Consider the following 18,672-nt stretch of genomic DNA (forward strand, 5'->3'; position numbering starts at 1 on the left):
TTTTTATCTTGAAAAAACCCTGATGATGAATACAATTACAGTTGAAGTCGGAAGTTTACATACACCTTCGCTAAATACATTTAAACTCAGTTTTTCACAATTCCTGACATTTAATCCTAGTAAAAATTCCCTGTCTTAGGTCAGTTAGGATCACCACTTTATTTTAAGAATGTGAAATGTCAGAATAATAGTAGAGAGAATGATTTATTTCAGCGTTTATTTCCTTCATCACATTCCCAGTGGGTCAGAAGTTTACATACACTCAATTAGTATTTGGTAGCATTGCCTTTAATTGGTTTAACTTGGGTCAAACGTTTCAGGTAGCCTTCCACAAGCTTCCCACAATAAGTTGGGTGAATTTTGGCCAATTCCTCCTGACAGAGCTGGTGTAACTGAGTCAGGTTTGTAGGCCTCCTTGCTCGCACACGCTTTTTCAGTTCTGCCCACAAATCTTCTATAGGATTAAGGTCAGGGCTTTGTGATGGCCACTCCAATACCTTGACTTTTGTCCTTAAGCCATTTTTCCACAACTTTGGAAGTATGCTTGGGGTCATTGTCCATTTGGAAGACCCATTTGCGACCAAGCTTTAACTTCCTGACTGATGTCTTGAGATGTTGCTTCAATATATCCACATAATTTTCCTTCCTCATGATGCCATCTATTTTGTGAAGTGCACCAGTCCCTCCTGCAGCAAAGCACCCCCACAGCTTGATGCTGCCACCCCCGTGCTTCACGGTTGGGATGGTGTTCTTCGGCTTGCAAGCGTCCCCCTTTTTCCTCCAAACATAACGATGGTCATTATGGCCAAACAGTTCTATTTTTGTTTCATCAGACCAGAGGACATTTCTACAAAAAGTACGATCTTTGTCCCCATGTGCAGTTGCGAACCGTAGTCTGGCTTTTTTATGTCGGTTTTGGAGCAGTGGCTTCTTCCTTACTGAGCGGCCTTTCAGGTTATGTCGATATAGGACTCGTTTTACTGTGGATATAGATACTTTTGTACCTGTTTCCTCCAGCATCTTCACAGGGTCATTTGCTGTGGTTCTGGGATTGATTTGCACTTTTCGCACCAAAGTACGTTCATTTCTAGGAGACAGAACGCGTCTCCTTCCTGAGCGGCATGACGGCTGCGTGGTCCCATGGTGTTTATACTTGCGTACTATTGTTTGTACAGATGAACGTGGTACCTTCAGGCGTTTGGAAATTGCTCAATTGGTAGAGCATGGCGCTTGTAACGCCAGGGTAGTGGGTTCGATCCCCGGGACCACCCATACGTAAAAATGTATACACACATGACTGTAAGTCGCTTTGGATAAAAGCGTCTGCTAAATGGCATATTATTATTATTATTATTATTATTATTATTATTATATTATGAACCAGACTTGTGGAGGTCTACAATGTTTTTTCTGAGGTTTTGGCTGATTTCTTTTGATTTTCTCATGATGTCAAGTAAAGAGGCACTGAGTTATAAGGTAGGCCTTGAAATACATCCACAGGTACAGATCCAATTGACTCAAATTATGTCAATTAGCCTATCAGAAGCTTCTAAAGCCATGACATCATTTTCTGGAATTGTCCAAGCTGTTTAAAGGCACAGTCAACTTAGTGTATGTAAACTTCTGACCCACTGGAATTTTAATACAGTGAATTATAAGTGAAATAATCTGTCTGTCAACAATTGTTGGAAAAATTACTTATGTCATGCACAAAGTAGATGTCCTAACCGACTTGCCAAAACTATAGTTTAACAAGAAATGTGTGGAGTGGTTGAAAAATGAGTTTTAATTACATTTACATTTACGTCATTTAGCAGACGCTCTTATCCAGAGCGACTTACAGGAGCAATTAGGGTTAAGTGCCTTGCTTAAGGGCACATCGACAGATTTTTCACCTAGTCGGCTCGGGGATTAGAACCAGCGACCTTTCGGTTACTGGCACAACGCTCTTACCCACTAAGCCACCTGCCGCCCAGGTAAAGAGCTAATGACTCCAACCTAAGTGTATGTAAACTTCCGACTTCAACTGTATATAGACAGTGGGGACCTGATCCTAGACCAGCACTCCTACTCTGAGACACTTTGTGAGTACGCGCCCAGCTCTTTACCTGTGTATTGTGAGTACGGGCCCAGCTCTTTACCTGTGTGTTGTGAATACGGGCCCAGCTCTTTACCTGTGTGTTGTGAGTACGGGCCCAGCTCTTTACCTGTGTGTTGTGAATACGGGCCCAGCTCTTTACCTGTGTATTGTGAATACGGGCCCAGCTCTTTACCTGTGTATTGTGAGTACGGGCCCAGCTCTTTACCTGTGTATTGTGAATACGGGTCCAGCTCTTTACCTGTGTATTGTGAATACGGGCCCAGCTCTTTACCTGTGTATTGTGAATACGGGCCCAGCTCTTTACCTGTGTTGTGAATACGGGCCCAGCTCTTTACCTATGTTGTGAATACGGGCCCAGCTCTTTACCTGTGTGTTGTGAGTACGGGTCCAGCTCTTTACCTGTGTATTGTGAGTACGGGCCCAGCTCTTTACCTGTGTGTTGTGAATACGGGCCCAGCTCTTTACCTGTGTGTTGTGAGTACGGGCCCAGCTCTTTACCTGTGTGTTGTGAATACGGGCCCAGCTCTTTACCTGTGTATTGTGAATACGGGCCCAGCTCTTTACCTGTGTATTGTGAGTACGGGCCCAGCTCTTTACCTGTGTATTGTGAATACGGGTCCAGCTCTTTACCTGTGTATTGTGAATACGGGCCCAGCTCTTTACCTGTGTATTGTGAATACGGGCCCAGCTCTTTACCTGTGTATTGTGAATACGGGCCCAGCTCTTTACCTGTGTATTGTGAATACGGGCCCAGCTCTTTACCTGTGTTGTGAATACGGGCCCAGCTCTTTACCTGTATTGTGAATACGGGCCCAGCTCTTTACCTGTGTTGTGAATACGGGCCCGGCTCTTTACCTGTGTATTTTCATTCAGTTGTATAAGTGGACCTGGCGTCTTCTATCCTGAGTGCCAGCCTGTTTGTGCTATAATGCCAACTCCTTGTCACTTGCTTGACAATGAGCAGCAATGGAGTTGGCAAGAGAGCACTAACAGACCAGGCTAGACCTTTCCTCTCCCCAGACAGAATCCAGAATATAACCAAAGCATCACTTCTGCAGTAGTAGAGTGATTTCCTATTAAGGTAAACTAAAATGAACCCTGTACAAGCCCAGCAACTATCTGCCCTTACTTGGATCTTGAGTGTTTTCCAAATGATTATTTTGTCTCATATGTCCGAAGGCAGCAAAACCTTTTCTTGAGAAATGTATTCCCTCTCTTGAGGAATGCCTTCTATAGCTAGTAGCTATGCTCTTTACTGAGCAGCTGTTTCTCACACATTTACATGACATTTACATTTTAGCAGACACTCTTATCCAGAGCGACTTACAGGAGAAATTAGGGATAAGTTCCTTGCTCAAGGGCACATCGACAGATTTTTCACCTAGTTGGCTCGGAGATTAGAACCAGGCGACCTTTCGGTTACTGGCCCAACGCTCTTAACCGCTAGGCTACCTGCCTACCGGCTCTCTCACACACACACACACACGCACGCACACTTACTCACAAGATGATAATTGGTCTGATCTATGGTCATTTCCATGGTAACAGAGTTGTATATTTGGGTTTTATTCTACACACTGGCTATTATTTCGATGAGCTCCCCCCCCCCCCCCCCCCCCAAAACAAGACCAAATTTGTTTGGACTGGACCGAATCAGAGCCAATCATAGAGGTCTATGTTTCCAAGTATGGACATCAAAATACAGCACAGTAGCGGACGATACAGCCCAGAACAGTAGAGGATAGTTCAGGGCCCGGTTGCATAAAACATCTTAAATGTTTCCCTTAAGAAATACGATATGATTGGTTCAGATTTGGTCAGGTCCGGCCTAGGGATTTTAACATTTAAACATTAAAACGTTTAAACGAAGTTGAGATCCTTAAAGTTTTAAAAAAAAATCCATAACCCCAAAATATATATATATATACAGTGGGGGAAAAAAGTATTTAGTCAGCCACCAATTGTGCAAGTTCTCCCACTTAAAAAGATGAGAGAGGCCTGTAATTTTCATCATAGGTACACGTCAACAATGACAGACAAATTGAGATTTTTTTTCTCCAGAAAATCACATTGTAGGATTTTTAATGAATTTATTTGCAAATTATGGTGGAAAATAAGTATTTGGTCAATAACAAAAGTTTCTCAATACTTTGTTATATACCCTTTGTTGGCAATGACACAGGTCAAACGTTTTCTGTAAGTCTTCACAAGGTTTCACACACTGTTGCTGGTATTTTGGCCCATTCCTCCATGCAGATCTCCTCTAGAGCAGTGATGTTTTGGGCAACACGGACTTTCAACTCCCTCCAAAGATTTTCTATGGGGTTGAGATCTGGAGACTGGCTAGGCCACTCCAGGACCTTGAAATGCTTCTTACGAAGCCACTCCTTCGTTGCCCGGGCGGTGTGTATGGGATCATTGTCATGCTGAAAGACCCAGCCACGTTTCATCTTCAATGCCCTTGCTGATGGAAGGAGGTTTTCACTCAAAATCTCACGATACATGGCCCCATTCATTCTTTCCTTTACACGGATCAGTCGTCCTGGTCCCTTTGCAGAAAAACAGCCCCAAAGCATGATGTTTCCACCCCCATGCTTCACAGTAGGTATGGTGTTCTTTGGATGCAACTCAGCATTCTTTGTCCTCCAAACACGACGAGTTGAGTTTTTACCAAAATGTTCTATTTTGGTTTCATCTGACCATATGACATTCTCCCAATCCTCTTCTGGATCATCCAAATGCACTCTAGCAAACTTCAGACGGGCCTGGACATGTACTGGCTTAAGCAGGGGGACACGTCTGGCACTGCAGGATTTGAGTCCCTGGCGGCGTAGTGTGTTACTGATGGTAGGCTTTGTTACTTTGGTCCCAGCTCTCTGCAGGTCATTCACTAGGTCCCCCCGTGTGGTTCTGGGATTTTTGCTTGTGATCATTTTGACCCCACGGGGTGAGATCTTGCGTGGAGCCCCAGATCGAGGGAGATTATCAGTGGTCTTGTATGTCTTCCATTTCCTAATAATTGCTCCCACAGTTGATTTCTTCAAACCAAGCTGCTTACCTATTGCAGATTCAGTCTTCCCAGCCTGGTGCAGGTCTACAATTTTGTTTCTGGTGTCCTTTGACAGCTCTTTGGTCTTGGCCATAGTGGAGTTTGGAGTGTGACTGTTTGAGGTTGTGGACAGGTGTCTTTTATACTGATAACAAGTTCAAACAGGTGCCATTAATACAGGTAACGAGTGGAGGACAGAGGAGCCTCTTAAAGAAGAAGTTACAGGTCTGTGAGAGCCAGAAATATTGCTTGTTTGTAGGTGACCAAATACTTATTTTCCACCATAATTTGCAAATAAATTCATATAAAATCCTACAATGTGATTTTCTGGATTTTTTTCTCCTCAATTTGTCTGTCATAGTTGACGTGTACCTATGATGAAAATTACAGGCCTCTCTCATCTTTTTAAGTGGGAGAACTTGCACAATTGGTGGCTGACTAAATACTTTTTTTCCCCCACTGTATATATTTTTTCCCCCGACAAAATTAAAATCATGGTGCAGTTATCGCAAAACATATAATCATCCGTGTTACACCCTACCGCCTAATTCGGCTATAAGGGCCTGGCGAAAGTTGTGTAATTTAAATAAAACCAGAGAGGAAGAGGCTAACTTTATGCTACTCTGGTGAATTTGTGAGGCATGCAAGACAAGACATTGCGAGATACAGATTATCAAGACACTCTTTCTGCCTGCCCCCTCCCCTTGCGCTGGCTTGCTTTCTCTTGCTCTTCGCTAATGATGCAAATTTGTGTTCAGTCTTCGGCCTGTTGTGTGTAGAATATCCTAGCCTATTCATTGATGATATGCCCTGCTTTACTGAGGTTGCAAGACATTGCAATCCAAGAAATTGCGAGATACAGCTTTTTGATTGCTGATAGATGGGCCTAGTGAACAGTTCTGACTGTCTGTCTGGTGGCTGACCTGCCTATACTGATAGATGGGCCTAGTGAACAGTTCTGACTGTCTGTCTGGTGGCAGACCTGCCTATACTGATAGATGGGCCTAGTGCACAGTTCTGACTGTCTGTCTGGTGGCTGACCTGCCTATACTGATAGATGGGCCTAGTGAACAGTTCTGACTGTCTGTCTGGTGGCTGACCTGCCTATACTGATATATGGGCCTAGTGAACAGTTCTGACTGTCTGTCTGGTGGCTGACCTGCCTATACTGATAGATGGGCCTAGTGAACAGTTCTGACTGTCTGTCTGGTGGCTGACCTGCCTATACTGATAGATGGGCCTAGTGCACAGTTCTGACTGTCTGTCTGGTGGCTGACCTGCCTATACTGATAGATGGGCCTAGTGAACAGTTCTGACTGTATGTCTGGTGGCTGACCTGCCTATACTGATAGATGGGCCTAGTGAACAGTTCTGACTGTCTGTCTGGAGGCTGACCTGCCTATACTGATAGATGGGCCTAGTGAACAGTTCTGACTGTCTGTCTGGTGGCTGACCTGCCTATACTGATAGATGGGCCTAGTGAACAGTTCTGACTGTCTGTCTGGAGGCTGACCTGCCTATACTGATAGATGGGCCTAGTGAACAGTTCTGACTGTCTGTCTGGTGGCTGACCTGCCTATACTGATAGATGGGCCTAGTGAACAGTTCTGACTGTCTGTTTGGTGGCTGACCTGCCTATACTGATAGATGGGCCTAGTGAACAGTTCTGACTGTCTGTCTGGTGGCTGACCTGCCTATACTGATAGATGGGCCTAGTGAACAGTTCTGACTGTCTGTCTGGTGGCTGACCTGCCTATACTGATAGATGGGCCTAGTGCACAGTTCTGACTGTCTGTCTGGTGGCTGACCTGCCTATACTGTGCCCCTCCCCTCTCTCTCTGTCCCTCGCTAGCTCGCTATGAAAGATGTAAGTGTTTGTGTTCTCGGACGTACGGCAACTAATCAGTCTCTTCTGTTCAGGAAATATTGAATATTAGTTGTCGATTCCTGGCAGAGTGGTGGTAGTAGTAGTAGTAGTAGTAGTAACAGTAGTAACAGTAGTAGTAACAGCAGTAGTAGTAGTAACAGCAGTAGTAGTAGTAACATCAGTAGTAGTAGTAGTAACATCAGTAGTAGTAGTAACATCAGTAGTAGTAACAGCAGCAGTAGTAGTAGTAGTAGTAGTAGTTGTAGTAACATCAGTAGTAGTAGTAGTATTAGTAGTAGTAGTAGTAACAGTAGTAGTAGTAGTAACATCAGTAGTAGTAGTAACATCAGTAGTAGTAACAGCAGCAGTAGTAGTAGTAGTAGTAACAGCAGTAGTAGTAGTAACAGCAGTAGTAGTAGTAACATCAGTAGTAGTAGTAACATCAGTAGTAGTAGTAGTAACAGCAGTAGTAGTAACAGCAGTAGTAGTAGTAACATCAGTAGTAGTAGTAACATCAGTAGTAGTAGTAGTAGTAGTATTAGTAGTAGTAGTAGTAACAGCAGTAGTAGTAGTAACATCAGCAGTAGTAGTAGTAGTAGTAACATCAGTAGTAGTAGTAGTAACATCAGTAGTAACAGTAGTAACAGTAACAGTAGTAGTAGTAACAGTAGTAACAGTAGTAACAGCAGTAGTAGTAGTAGTAACAGCAGTAGTAGTAACAGTAGTAGTAACAGTAGTAACAGTAGTAGTAGTAACAGCAGTAGTAGTAACAGTAGTAGTAACAGTAGTAACAGTAGTAGTAGTAACAGCAGTAGTAGTAACAGTAGTAGTAACAGTAGTAGTAGTAGTAGTAACAGTAGTAACAGTAGTAGTAGTAGTAGTAGTAGTAACAGTAGTAGTAGCAGTAGTAGTAACAGCAGTAGTAGTGATTTATTCTTTACATTAGCTAGTAGCTACCTAAGCACATATGCGTTTATAGGACACCATTTTGTTCATTTAGTCTATGTGCTGCATGCAGTGGTATGCTACACTGTGGAAGTATTAATTCATCCAGCCACATTGAAATGGAGTAAAATGTTCTGTGGTTTGAAGCTTGGCAAGGCAAGGGGAAAGATTGAGTGATCTCCCAAAAATTGTGAGTGTTCGTTCTGTCCAACGTGCTTGAACTTTTTCCTCAATTTAATATGGAGAAGTACCATTATGGAGAGTACCCATCGTTACTCAAAGGGGAATGTGTCTCGTGTGTGTCTGTCGTGTCTCTCTCTCTCGTGTGTGTCTGTCGTGTGTCTCTCTCTCTCGTGTGTGTCTGTCGTGTCTCTCTCTCTCTCGTGTGTGTCTGTCGTGTCTCTCTCTCTCTCGTGTGTGTCTGTCGTGTGTCTCTCTCTCTCTCGTGTGCGTCTGTCGTGTGTCTCTCTCTCGTGTGCGTCTGTCGTGTGTCTCTCTCTCTCGTGTGTGTCTGTCGTGTCTCTCTCTCTCTCGTGTGTGTCTGTCGTGTCTCTCTCTCTCTCGTGTGTGTCTGTCGTGTCTCTCTCTCTCGTGTGTGTCTGTCGTGTGTCTCTCTCTCTCTCTCTCTCGTGTGTGTCTGTTGTGTGTCTCTCTCTCTCTCTCTCGTGTGTGTCTGTCGTGTCTCTCTCTCTCATGTGTGTCTGTCGTGTGTCTCTCTCTCTCGCTCGTGTGCGTCTGTCGTGTGTCTCTCTCTCTCTCTCGTGTGCGTCTGTCGTGTGTCTCTCTCTCTCTCGTGTGTCTGTCGTGTCTCTCTCTCTCTCGTGTGTGTCTGTCGTGTGTCTCTCTCTCTCTCTCTCTTGTGTGTGTCTGTCGTGTGTCTCTCTCTCTCTCGTGTGAGTCTGTCGTGTGTCTCTCTCTCTCTCGTGTGCGTCTGTCGTGTGTCTCTCTCTCTCGTGTGTGTCTGTCGTGTCTCTCTCTCTCTCTCGTGTGTGTCTGTCGTGTCTCTCTCTCTCTCTCGTGTGTGTCTGTTGTGTGTCTCTCTCTCTCTCTCTCTCTCGTGTGTGTCTGTCGTGTCTCTCTCTCTCTCTCGTGTGTGTCTCTCTCTCTCTCTCTCTCTCTCTCGTGTGTGTCTGTCATGTCTCTCTCTCTCTCTCGTGTGTCTCTCTCTCTCTCTCTCTCTCTCGTGTGTGTCTGTCGTGTCTCTCTCTCTCTCGTGTGTGTTGTCTGTGTGCGCACAGGGCAAGCGTGTTTTTCTGCGTCTGGTTTCTCTTTCACTCTCTGTGTCTCTGCTTCCAGGGGACGACTTCTCCATCATCCAGCAGGAGATCTTCATGGTGAAGGAATGCATGCACCACAACATAGTGGCCTACTTCGGGAGTTACCTCTGGTAAGAGCCAAGACAACACTCAATACCAGGCACCCTATTCCCTGTGTAGTGCACTACGTTTGACCTGTAGGGCCCAAGGACACTAAATACCATTCCAGCGGTCTGTGGCTGAGTGACGTGAGGAAGTGATAGTCTGTAGCTGAGGGAGATGAGGATGTGATACTTGATATTTCCAGAGCAGAGGTATCTAAGGCACTGCAGTGCTTGAGGCGTCACTACAGATCCGGGTTCGATCCCGGGCTGTGTCGCAGCCGGCCGCGACCGGGAGACCCATGAGGCGACGCACAATTTGGCCCAGCGTCGTCCGGGTTAGGGGAGGGTTTGGCCGGCCGGGATGTCCTTGTCCCATCGCGCTCTAGCGACTCCTGTGGCGGACCGGGCGCATGCACGCTCACTTCGGTCGCCAGTTGTACGGTGTTTCCGGGTTAAGCTAGCAGTGTGTCAAGAAGCAGGTTCGTGTTTCGACCTTTGCCTCTCGCGAGTCCGTACAGGAGTTGCAGCGATGGGACAAGACTGTAATTACCAATTTGGATATCACGAAATCGGGGAGAAAAAGGGGTTAAAAAAAAATATATATATATATATATATATATATACAGTACCAGTCAAAAGTTTGGACACACCTACTCATTCAAGGGTTTTTCTTAATTTTTTACTATTTTCTATATTGTAGAATAATAGTGAATACATCACAACTATGAAATAACACATATGGAATCATGTAGTAACCAAAAAGGTGTTAAACAAATCAAAATAGATTTTAGATTCTTCAAAGTAGCCACCCTTTGCCTTGATGACAGCTTTCCACACTCTTGGCATTCTCTCAACCAGCTTCATGAGGAATGCTTTTCCAACAGTCTTGGAGTTCCCACATATAGGGCCTCCTATAGCTCAGTTGGTAGAGCATGGCGCTTGCAACGCCAGGGTTGTGGGATCGTTTCCCACGGGGGCCAGTATGAAAAATGTATGCACTCACTAACTGTAAGTCGCTCTGGATAAGAGCATCTGCTAAATGACAAAAATGTAATGCTGAGCACTTGTTGGCTGCTTTTCCTTCACTCTGCGGTCCAACTCATCCCAAACCATCTCAATTGGGTTGAGGTCGGGGGATTATGGAGGCCAGTTCATCTGATGCAGCACACCATCACTCTCCTTCTTGGTAAAATAGCCCTTACACAGCCTGGAGGTGTGTTTTGGGTCATTGTCCTGTTGAAAAACAAATGATAGTCCCACTAAGCCCAAACCAGATGGGATGGCGTATTAGTGCAGAATGCTGTGGTAGCCATGCTGGTTAAGTGTGCCTTGAATTCTAAGTAAATCACAGACAGTGTCACCAGCAAAGCACCCCCACACCATAACACCTCCTCCTCAGAAGACACAGAGGTTGGAACCAAACATCTCCAATTTGGTCTAATGTCCATTGCTCGTGTTTCTTGGCCCAAGCAGGTCTCTTCTTCTTATTGGTGTCCTTTAGTAGTGGTTTCTTTGCAGCAATTCGACCATGAAGGCCTGATTCACGCAGTCTCCTCTGAACAGTTGTTGAGATGTGTCTGTTACTTGAACTCTGTGAAGCATTTATTTGGGCTGTAATCATAGGTGCAGTTAATTGCTGATTTCTGAGGCTGGTAACTCTAATGAACTTATCCTCTGGCAGCAGAGGTAACTCTGGGTCTTCCATTCCTGTGGTGGTCCTCATGAGAGCCAGTTTCATCATAAAGCTTGATGGTTTTTGCGACTGCACTTGAAGAAACTTTCAAAGTTCTTGAAATGTTCCGGATTGACTAACCTTCATGTCTTAAGGTAATGATGGACTGTCGTTTCTCTTTGCTTATTTGAGCTGATATTACTTGCTAGATATTGCTGCACTGTTCCAGGTGGCTACCTCATGAAGCTGGTTGAGAGAATGCCAAGAGTGTGCAAAGCTGTCATCAAGGCAAAGGGTGGCTATTTGAAGAATCTCCAATATAAAATATATTTTGATTTGTTTAACACTTTTTTGGTTACTACATGATTCCATATGTGTTATTTCATAGTATTGATGTCTTCACTATTATTCTACAATGTAAAAATAAAGAAAAACCCTGGAATTAGTAGGTGTTGGATTAAAGGTCCAAACTTTTGACTGGTAGTGTATATAGAAATATTTTTGGGATGACTTGCAGATTGAATCGCTCTAGCAGCAATGTTGCCCTGCCAGTCATCTATTTCTCGCAGCATCAGAGAAAATGAGACGTATTGTAGGGCCCTATAAAATCCACATTGCTGAGAACGCGTGCGGAATTAAGAAATCCATACGTTAAAACGGAATTCAACAACATAAAAAAAGGTATTGAACTTAATCGGAAATAAACTAAATGTATTGAATTTATTAGAAAATTCATAAATTTTCCCAAGATTATCATAAGACATGAACAAAATGCATCAGTGATTGGTGTTTTCCTTTTAACTTTCTGAAGAGGCAACGGCACAGGAATTGCCTGTCTGTGTGTGTCTGTGTGTGTCTGTGTGTGTCTGTGTGTGTGTGTGTGTGTGTGTGTGTGTGTGCGTGCGCGTTTGTCTACCACATTGTGTAGCCGTTAGCAATGATGCTAATGTAAAGGTTCCCGAAAACCTTCTCAATTAAATGTTAAATACAAAATAGCCTATGCCAACCAGGCAGAATTACAGTGGGGGGGAAAAAAGTATTTAGTCAGCCACCAATTGTGCAAGTTCTCCCACTTAAAAAGATGAGAGAGGCCTGTAATTTTCATCATAGGTACACGTCAACTATGACAGACAAATTGAGGAGAAAAAAATCCAGAAAATCACATTGTAGGATTTTTTATGAATTTATTTGCAAATTATGGTGGAAAATAAGTATTTGGTCACCTACAAACAAGTAAGATTTCTGGCTCTCACAGACCTGTAACTTCTTCTTTAAGAGGCTCCTCTGTCCTCCTCTCGTTACCTGTATTAATGGCACCTGTTTGAACTTGTTATCAGTATAAAAGACACCTGTCCACAACCTCAAACAGTCACACTCCAAACTCCACTATGGCCAAGACCAAAAAGCTGTCAAAGGACACCAGAAACAAAATTGTAGACCTGCACCAGGCTGGGAAGACTGAATCTGCAATAGATAAGCAGCTTGGTTTGAAGAAATCAACTGTGGGAGCAATTATTAGGAAATGGAAGACATACAAGACCACTGATAATCTCCCTCGATCTGGGGCTCCACGCAAGATCTCACCCCGTGTGGTCAAATGATCACAAGAACGGTGAGCAAAAATCCCAGAACCACATGGGGGGACCTAGTGAATGACCTGCAGAGAGCTGGGACCAAAGTAACAAAGCCTACTATCAGTAACACACTACGCCGCCAGGGACTCAAATCCTGCAGTGCCAGACGTGTCCCCCTGCTTAAGCCAGTACATGTCCAGGCCCGTCTGAAGTTTGCTAGAGTGCATTTGGATGATCCAGAAGAGGATTGGGAGAATGTCATATGGTCAGATGAAACCAAAATAGAACTTTTTGGTAAAAACTCAACTCGTCGTGTTTGGAGGACAAAGAATGCTGAGTTGCATCCAAAGAACACCATACCTACTGTGAAGCATGGGGGTGGAAACATCATGCTTTGGGGCTGTTTTTCTGCAAAGGGACCAGGACGACTGATCCGTGTAAAGGAAAGAATGAATAGGGCCATGTATCGTGAGATTTTGAGTGAAAACCTCCTTCCATCAGCAAGGGCATTGAAGATGAAACGTGGCTGGGTCTTTCAGCATGACAATGATCCCAAACACACCGCCCGGGCAACGAAGGAGTGGCTTCGTAAGAAGCATTTCAAGGTCCTGGAGTGGCCTAGCCAGTCTCCAGATCTCAACCCCATAGAAAATCTTTGGAGGGAGTTGAAAGTCCGTGTTGCCCAGCGACAGCCCCAAAACATCACTGCTCTAGAGGAGATCTGCATGGAGGAATGGGCCAAAATACCAGCAACAGTGTGTGAAAACCTTGTGAAGACTTACAGAAAACGTTTGACCTGTGTCATTGCCAACAAAGTGTATATAACAAAGTATTGAGAAACTTTTGTTATTGACCAAATACTTATTTTCCACCATAATTTGCAAATAAATTCATTAAAAATCCTACAATGTGATTTTCTGGATATTTTTTTCTCATTTTGTCTGTCATAGTTGACGTGTACCTATGATGAAAATTACAGGCCTCTCTCATCTTTTTAAGTGGGAGAACTTGCACAATTGGTGGCTGACTAAATACTTTTTTTCCCCACTGTATATAACGATTATTTGCATCAATTCCTGTTTTGCAAACCCTGCAATCACATGAGCGCTACAGAAACATCGCTAGCCAAACAATGGTCTCTGGCTGGTGCACAGTTGAATCAACTCAACAACAACCAAAAAGTAGATTTTCCCAAACCTTAAAAGTCCTGATGTGATTTAAGCATTGTTGTGGACTTGGAACATCCAATTTTGTTTTTGTTGTTATTAAAAAGTGTGATTTTGAGAGCGAAAACCTGAAAAAACGGAAACCTGGAAAAACAAAACGGGTAAACAGAATTTGGGAAAACATTTAACGGATTTTATAGGGCCATAATATTGTTCTTGGTCATTTGTGTCTACGGTAGGCCATTCATGTTCTGCTTACTATTTAGCTGTGTTCATTGTAAACCCTGGGTTTATTCGCTAGGAACCAAACGGAGGCAAACAGGCTGAAAAAGGACCTGCCTGAACTTGTTCAATAAGACACGCTAGTTTTCATTGCAACACGTTTTGCTACGGTTTACACTAATGAATACACCCATTGTCTATTTTACTGTTCCTAACTGTCTCGTAACTGTCTCCTGTGTTCCTAACTGTCTCATCTCCCTCCCTGTATCAGCCGGGAGAAGCTGTGGATCTGTATGGAGTACTGTGGTGGAGGATCTCTACAAGACATATATCATGGTGTGTTGTTATTCTGGTTATCTCTCTCTCTCTCTCTGTCTCTCTCTGTCTCTCGCTCTCTCTCTCTCGCTCTCTCTCTCGCTCTCTCTCTCTCTCTCTCTCTGTCTCTCGCTCTCTCTCTCTCTCTCTCTCTCTCGCTCTCTCTGTCTCTCTCTCGGTCTCTGTCTCTCTCTCTCTCTCTCTCTCTCTCTCTGTGTCTCTCTCTCTCTGTGTCTCTCTCTCTCTCTGTGTCTCTCTCTCTCTGTGTCTCTCTCTCTCTCTCGCTCTCTCTGTCTCTCTCTCGGTCTCTGTCTCTCTCATATCATCATCACAGTTATACTGTCAAATTATTGTCAGATTTATTACTCTCATAAATTATGGTTTATTATTGTTGAAATGTTTCATCCCTCCCCCTATCGTATGATCACACTGTTGCCTAGGATTCAGTCTGTAAACTGTAATCTATCTGACCCTCATAATAAACGATACAAATGGCCTTTGGGGGCAGCAGCAGCATAACCGTAATGTTTTGTCTGTTTTTTCATTTCCCAGTTACGGGTCCCCTATCAGAGCTGCAGATAGCCTACGTCTGCAGAGAGACCATACAGGTAATTATACCAAGGGACAGTTTCCTGGACACAGATTCGGCCTACTCCTGGGGCAGTCTCCAGAGGAGTACTGATTTAGAATCACATCACAATGAATGAGGTTACATGGACAAGGGGGGGGGGCCTGATCCTAGTTCAGCACTCCTACTTTTGATACATACAGCCCCAATGGAGTACAAACTATGCTCAATGGTATCTCCATGTAAAGTGCTTTTTAAAGGAAAACTCCACCCAAAAAAAAAATGACCTTTTGATATTTGTTTCATTAGTCCATTGTTGATAGTCCCAGAAATGTTTTGCACGTCACCAATCAAGTTTTCAAGATATAGAACTTTCATGATACAGAAATACAGCTGGTATGATGCTTTTTGTGTCATTTGATGCTGCGTTTTGCATCCTATGTTGCATTTGACTGTATATCTGTATTTTCAAAGTTCTATATCTTAAAAACTTGATTGCTGACATGTAAAAATTTTTGGGGACTATATCAACAATGGACTAATGAAACAAATACCCTCTAAACGTTTTTGGGTGGAAATTTTCCTTTAAGTCCAGAGCTGTGTTCGAATACCCAAACTGTATACTACATACTTAATGAGTATATATTACATACTATATTACTTCATTTTAGTATACTGTAAATTAACGGTATCCTTTCAGTTGAGCGTACTAGCGCTTCGCCTGTTTTCCGGAAGTTGATGCTGTTGCTATGCAACTTCTTGCTAGCTTGTTAGCATAGCTAACAAATTACTAACTAGACATCTTACGACTTCATTAACAATGTCCATTGAGAACGCACAACGACTATACCACTTAGCTAAGCTAAGAATGACGTGAATAATCAAGTCAATAAACGTTGGATAGTTAGTTAGATAGCATATAGTTAATATACTGGCAGGTTTGATGTATTAGTAGCTAACTAACGTTAGTTAGTTAGGTAGCTAGTTAACATACAGGCAACTGCTGTAATGATATGCTATGCGGTTCGTAAGGATAGCCTAGCTAACAAAAAACAAATTGTCAGCCAACGTGTAACGTAACTTATTTGAAAAGTCATTACTTTATTACATTGCTCAACATTTTCTTAACGTTTCTGATAATTAGTTAAAGCAATTAATTTGTATCCGCTGTCGGCTGCATATTTTCCGCCATTTTCTTCAAATCTGAAAATGTTGTGAAGCCACGCCCATTTTCTGAAGAATTGCATTATGGGCCCTAAAACCACGGAAATAGTGTCCACTGCTTGTATACTACTTATTTTGGCGAATGTAGTACGACATCCGGGAACATTTGGCAAACTACCTATAATCCATACTATGACCAATAAGCATACTACATTCTCAATTGACATCACAAATAGTACAGTTAGTGCTGTTAGTGTGACTATTCGAACACAGCTCAGGTCAGACCTATGTTTAAATCCGGGTCCAGGAAAACCGGCACCTTAAGGTATTTTACACTTCTGGTTGACTCCCAAGTTTGCCATTTCAAGCCAGTCTCTAACTTAGCTCTTTCTTTGCGTTCACAGGGTTTGGGATATCTACACTCCAAGGGAAAGATGCATCGTGACATCAAGGTATAGAGCCTCACAGTGGAGGTGTCATAATACCCATGAAACCTAGCGGTCAAACAGGGAAATGGTTCCAATCGTTTTTCCTACCATTCATTTTTCCCATAGAGGAGTTTAAAATTTTTTATTTAAAATAAGGGCTGTGTTTTGTGTAGGCTTACCCTGGCGTGACGTTTTGATAACCATGTAAATCTCAGACAAGGTGACTTTTATCAATATATTAGTCTCTATTTACTCTCAGATTTAAAAAATGCTAATTCACATCGAAGTAGACATGCAAATCTAGAAATCCCTGCAAACTCCTGCACGTCATCTCTAGCTGACACCTTTGCTAACAGGTATTGTGTCAATTTAAAACTTGCACAAGACAGTTCAAAGAATTGTCCATTTCAAAAAAAATTGCCAATTTATTAATTATTACATTTATCTAACATTAGATAGTTAATCCAGAGATTCTTACCTATTTATGATAGCCACATTAGCAGCTAATTAGCATTACATTTTTTGGGGGGGTAAATACAGGCGAATATATTGATAAAAGTCACCTTGTCCTAGAGATATTTACACGGTTATCAAAACGTCACGCCAGGGTAGACCTACACGAAACACAGCCCTTATTTGAAGTCTTTCTAAAATCCCCAATGGGAAAAATGAATGGTGGAAAAATGATTGGAACCATTTCCATGTTTGACCGCTAGGGTTTTATGGGTATTATGACTCATACTGTGGTACTCTATAGTACCATACACACACTCTCGCTCTCTCCTTTACACTTCCTCACTTGCAACGAAGAAACATATATGTGCTTTTTGGGAAAGAAATCTGATATTGCCAAATATGTTTTGGAGGGGAATGTGAATAGCACATCAAGAGCGTCATTATTGAAAGATCATGTCATCACACTTTTCTCTTTCAATTCTACATGCTATTTTTTTTATTTAATACTTATTTTCCATTCTTTTCACAATGATTTCTATCCAGAAGTCTATCCATATATATATATATATATATATATCCATTTTTTCACACATATATAGTTCTTTGTTTATAGGAATCAGAGGCTAAATGTTGACAGGGATGTCAGAGAGGCTAAATGTTGACAGGGCAGTCAGAGTGGCTAAATGTTGACAGGGATGTCAGAGAGGCTAAATGTTGACAGGGAAGTCAAGAGGCACTAAATGTTGACAGGGCTGTCAGAGAGGCTAAATGTTGACAGGGATGTCAGAGAGGCTAAATGTTGACAGGGATGTCAGAGAGGCTAAATGTTGACAGGGATGTCGGAGAGGCTAAATGTTGACAGGGATGTCGGAGAGGCTAAATGTTGACAGGGATGTCAGAGAGGCTAAATGTTGACAGGGATGTCAGAGAGGCTAAATGTTGACAGGGATGTCAGAGAGGCTAAATGTTGACAGGGATGTCGGAGAGGCTAAATGTTGACAGGGATGTCAGAGAGGCTAAATGTTGACAGGGATGTCAGAGAGGCTAAATGTTGACAGGATGTCGGAGAGGCTAAATGTTGACAGGGCTGTCAGAGAGGCTAAATGTTGACAGGGAAGTCAAGAGGCACTAAATGTTGACAGGGCTGTCAGAGAGAGGCTAAATGTTGACAGGGCTGTCAGAGAGAGGATAAATGTTGACAGGGATGTCAGAGAGGCTAAATGTTGACAGGGGAGTCAAGAGGCGCTAAATGTTGACAGGGCTGTCAGAGAGAGGCTAAATGTTGACAGGGCTGTCAGAGAGAGGATAAATGTTGACAGGGATGTCAGAGAGGCTAAATGTCACTGCTAGTTCATAATGAAGGTGTAAAATGCCTTGTCTGGCTGTGCTGCTCTTACACCTTCCTTCATGCTGCAGACATGAGGTGTGAATTACATTGTAAAAACACATAGCTTACAAAATTACCCCTGAACGTTGTTCGTGTCGACACAGGAAGAGCGAGGCTGGATGGCTTGCTGGGGGTGTGAAGTATACTGCGGATGCACGTGACTGATGGCGTCACTGCTGCCAGTGGTTTCAGCTTGAACCCAGTTCATGCCTAGTATCGTACTGCCTGTGTTATCACAGTGGGTCAGGGTTAGGTCCATAGCCTATCTCTACTTCTACAGAGAGAGAGTTTCCTGTTTCCTCTGCCCTCTCTCTCGCTCCTCTCTTCTCTGTCTCTGTGGTGCTCTCTCTCTCTCTCTCTCTCTCTCTCTCTCTCTCTGTCTCTCTCTCCTCTCTCTC

At 43.2% G+C, this 18,672-nt stretch overlaps 1 protein-coding gene across 1 annotated transcript in view; it reads left to right on the top strand.

The window, feature by feature from the left end:
• LOC311103021 (mitogen-activated protein kinase kinase kinase kinase 5-like) overlaps window positions 1–18,672 on the top strand; it is a 91,320-nt gene that overhangs the window by 25,830 nt on the left and 46,818 nt on the right. The window contains exons 4-7 of the mRNA XM_084144514.1: window positions 9,259–9,349; window positions 14,228–14,292; window positions 14,824–14,879; window positions 16,408–16,455. Of these exons, the coding sequence (XP_084000640.1) occupies window positions 9,259–9,349; window positions 14,228–14,292; window positions 14,824–14,879; window positions 16,408–16,455 (260 nt within the window). The remainder of the gene's footprint in view (window positions 1–9,258; window positions 9,350–14,227; window positions 14,293–14,823; window positions 14,880–16,407; window positions 16,456–18,672) is intronic.

The sequence above is a fragment of the Coregonus lavaretus genome, assembly GCF_964263955.1.
Source record: "Coregonus lavaretus genome assembly, chromosome: 27".
Taxonomy (NCBI): Eukaryota; Metazoa; Chordata; class Actinopteri; order Salmoniformes; family Salmonidae; genus Coregonus; species Coregonus lavaretus.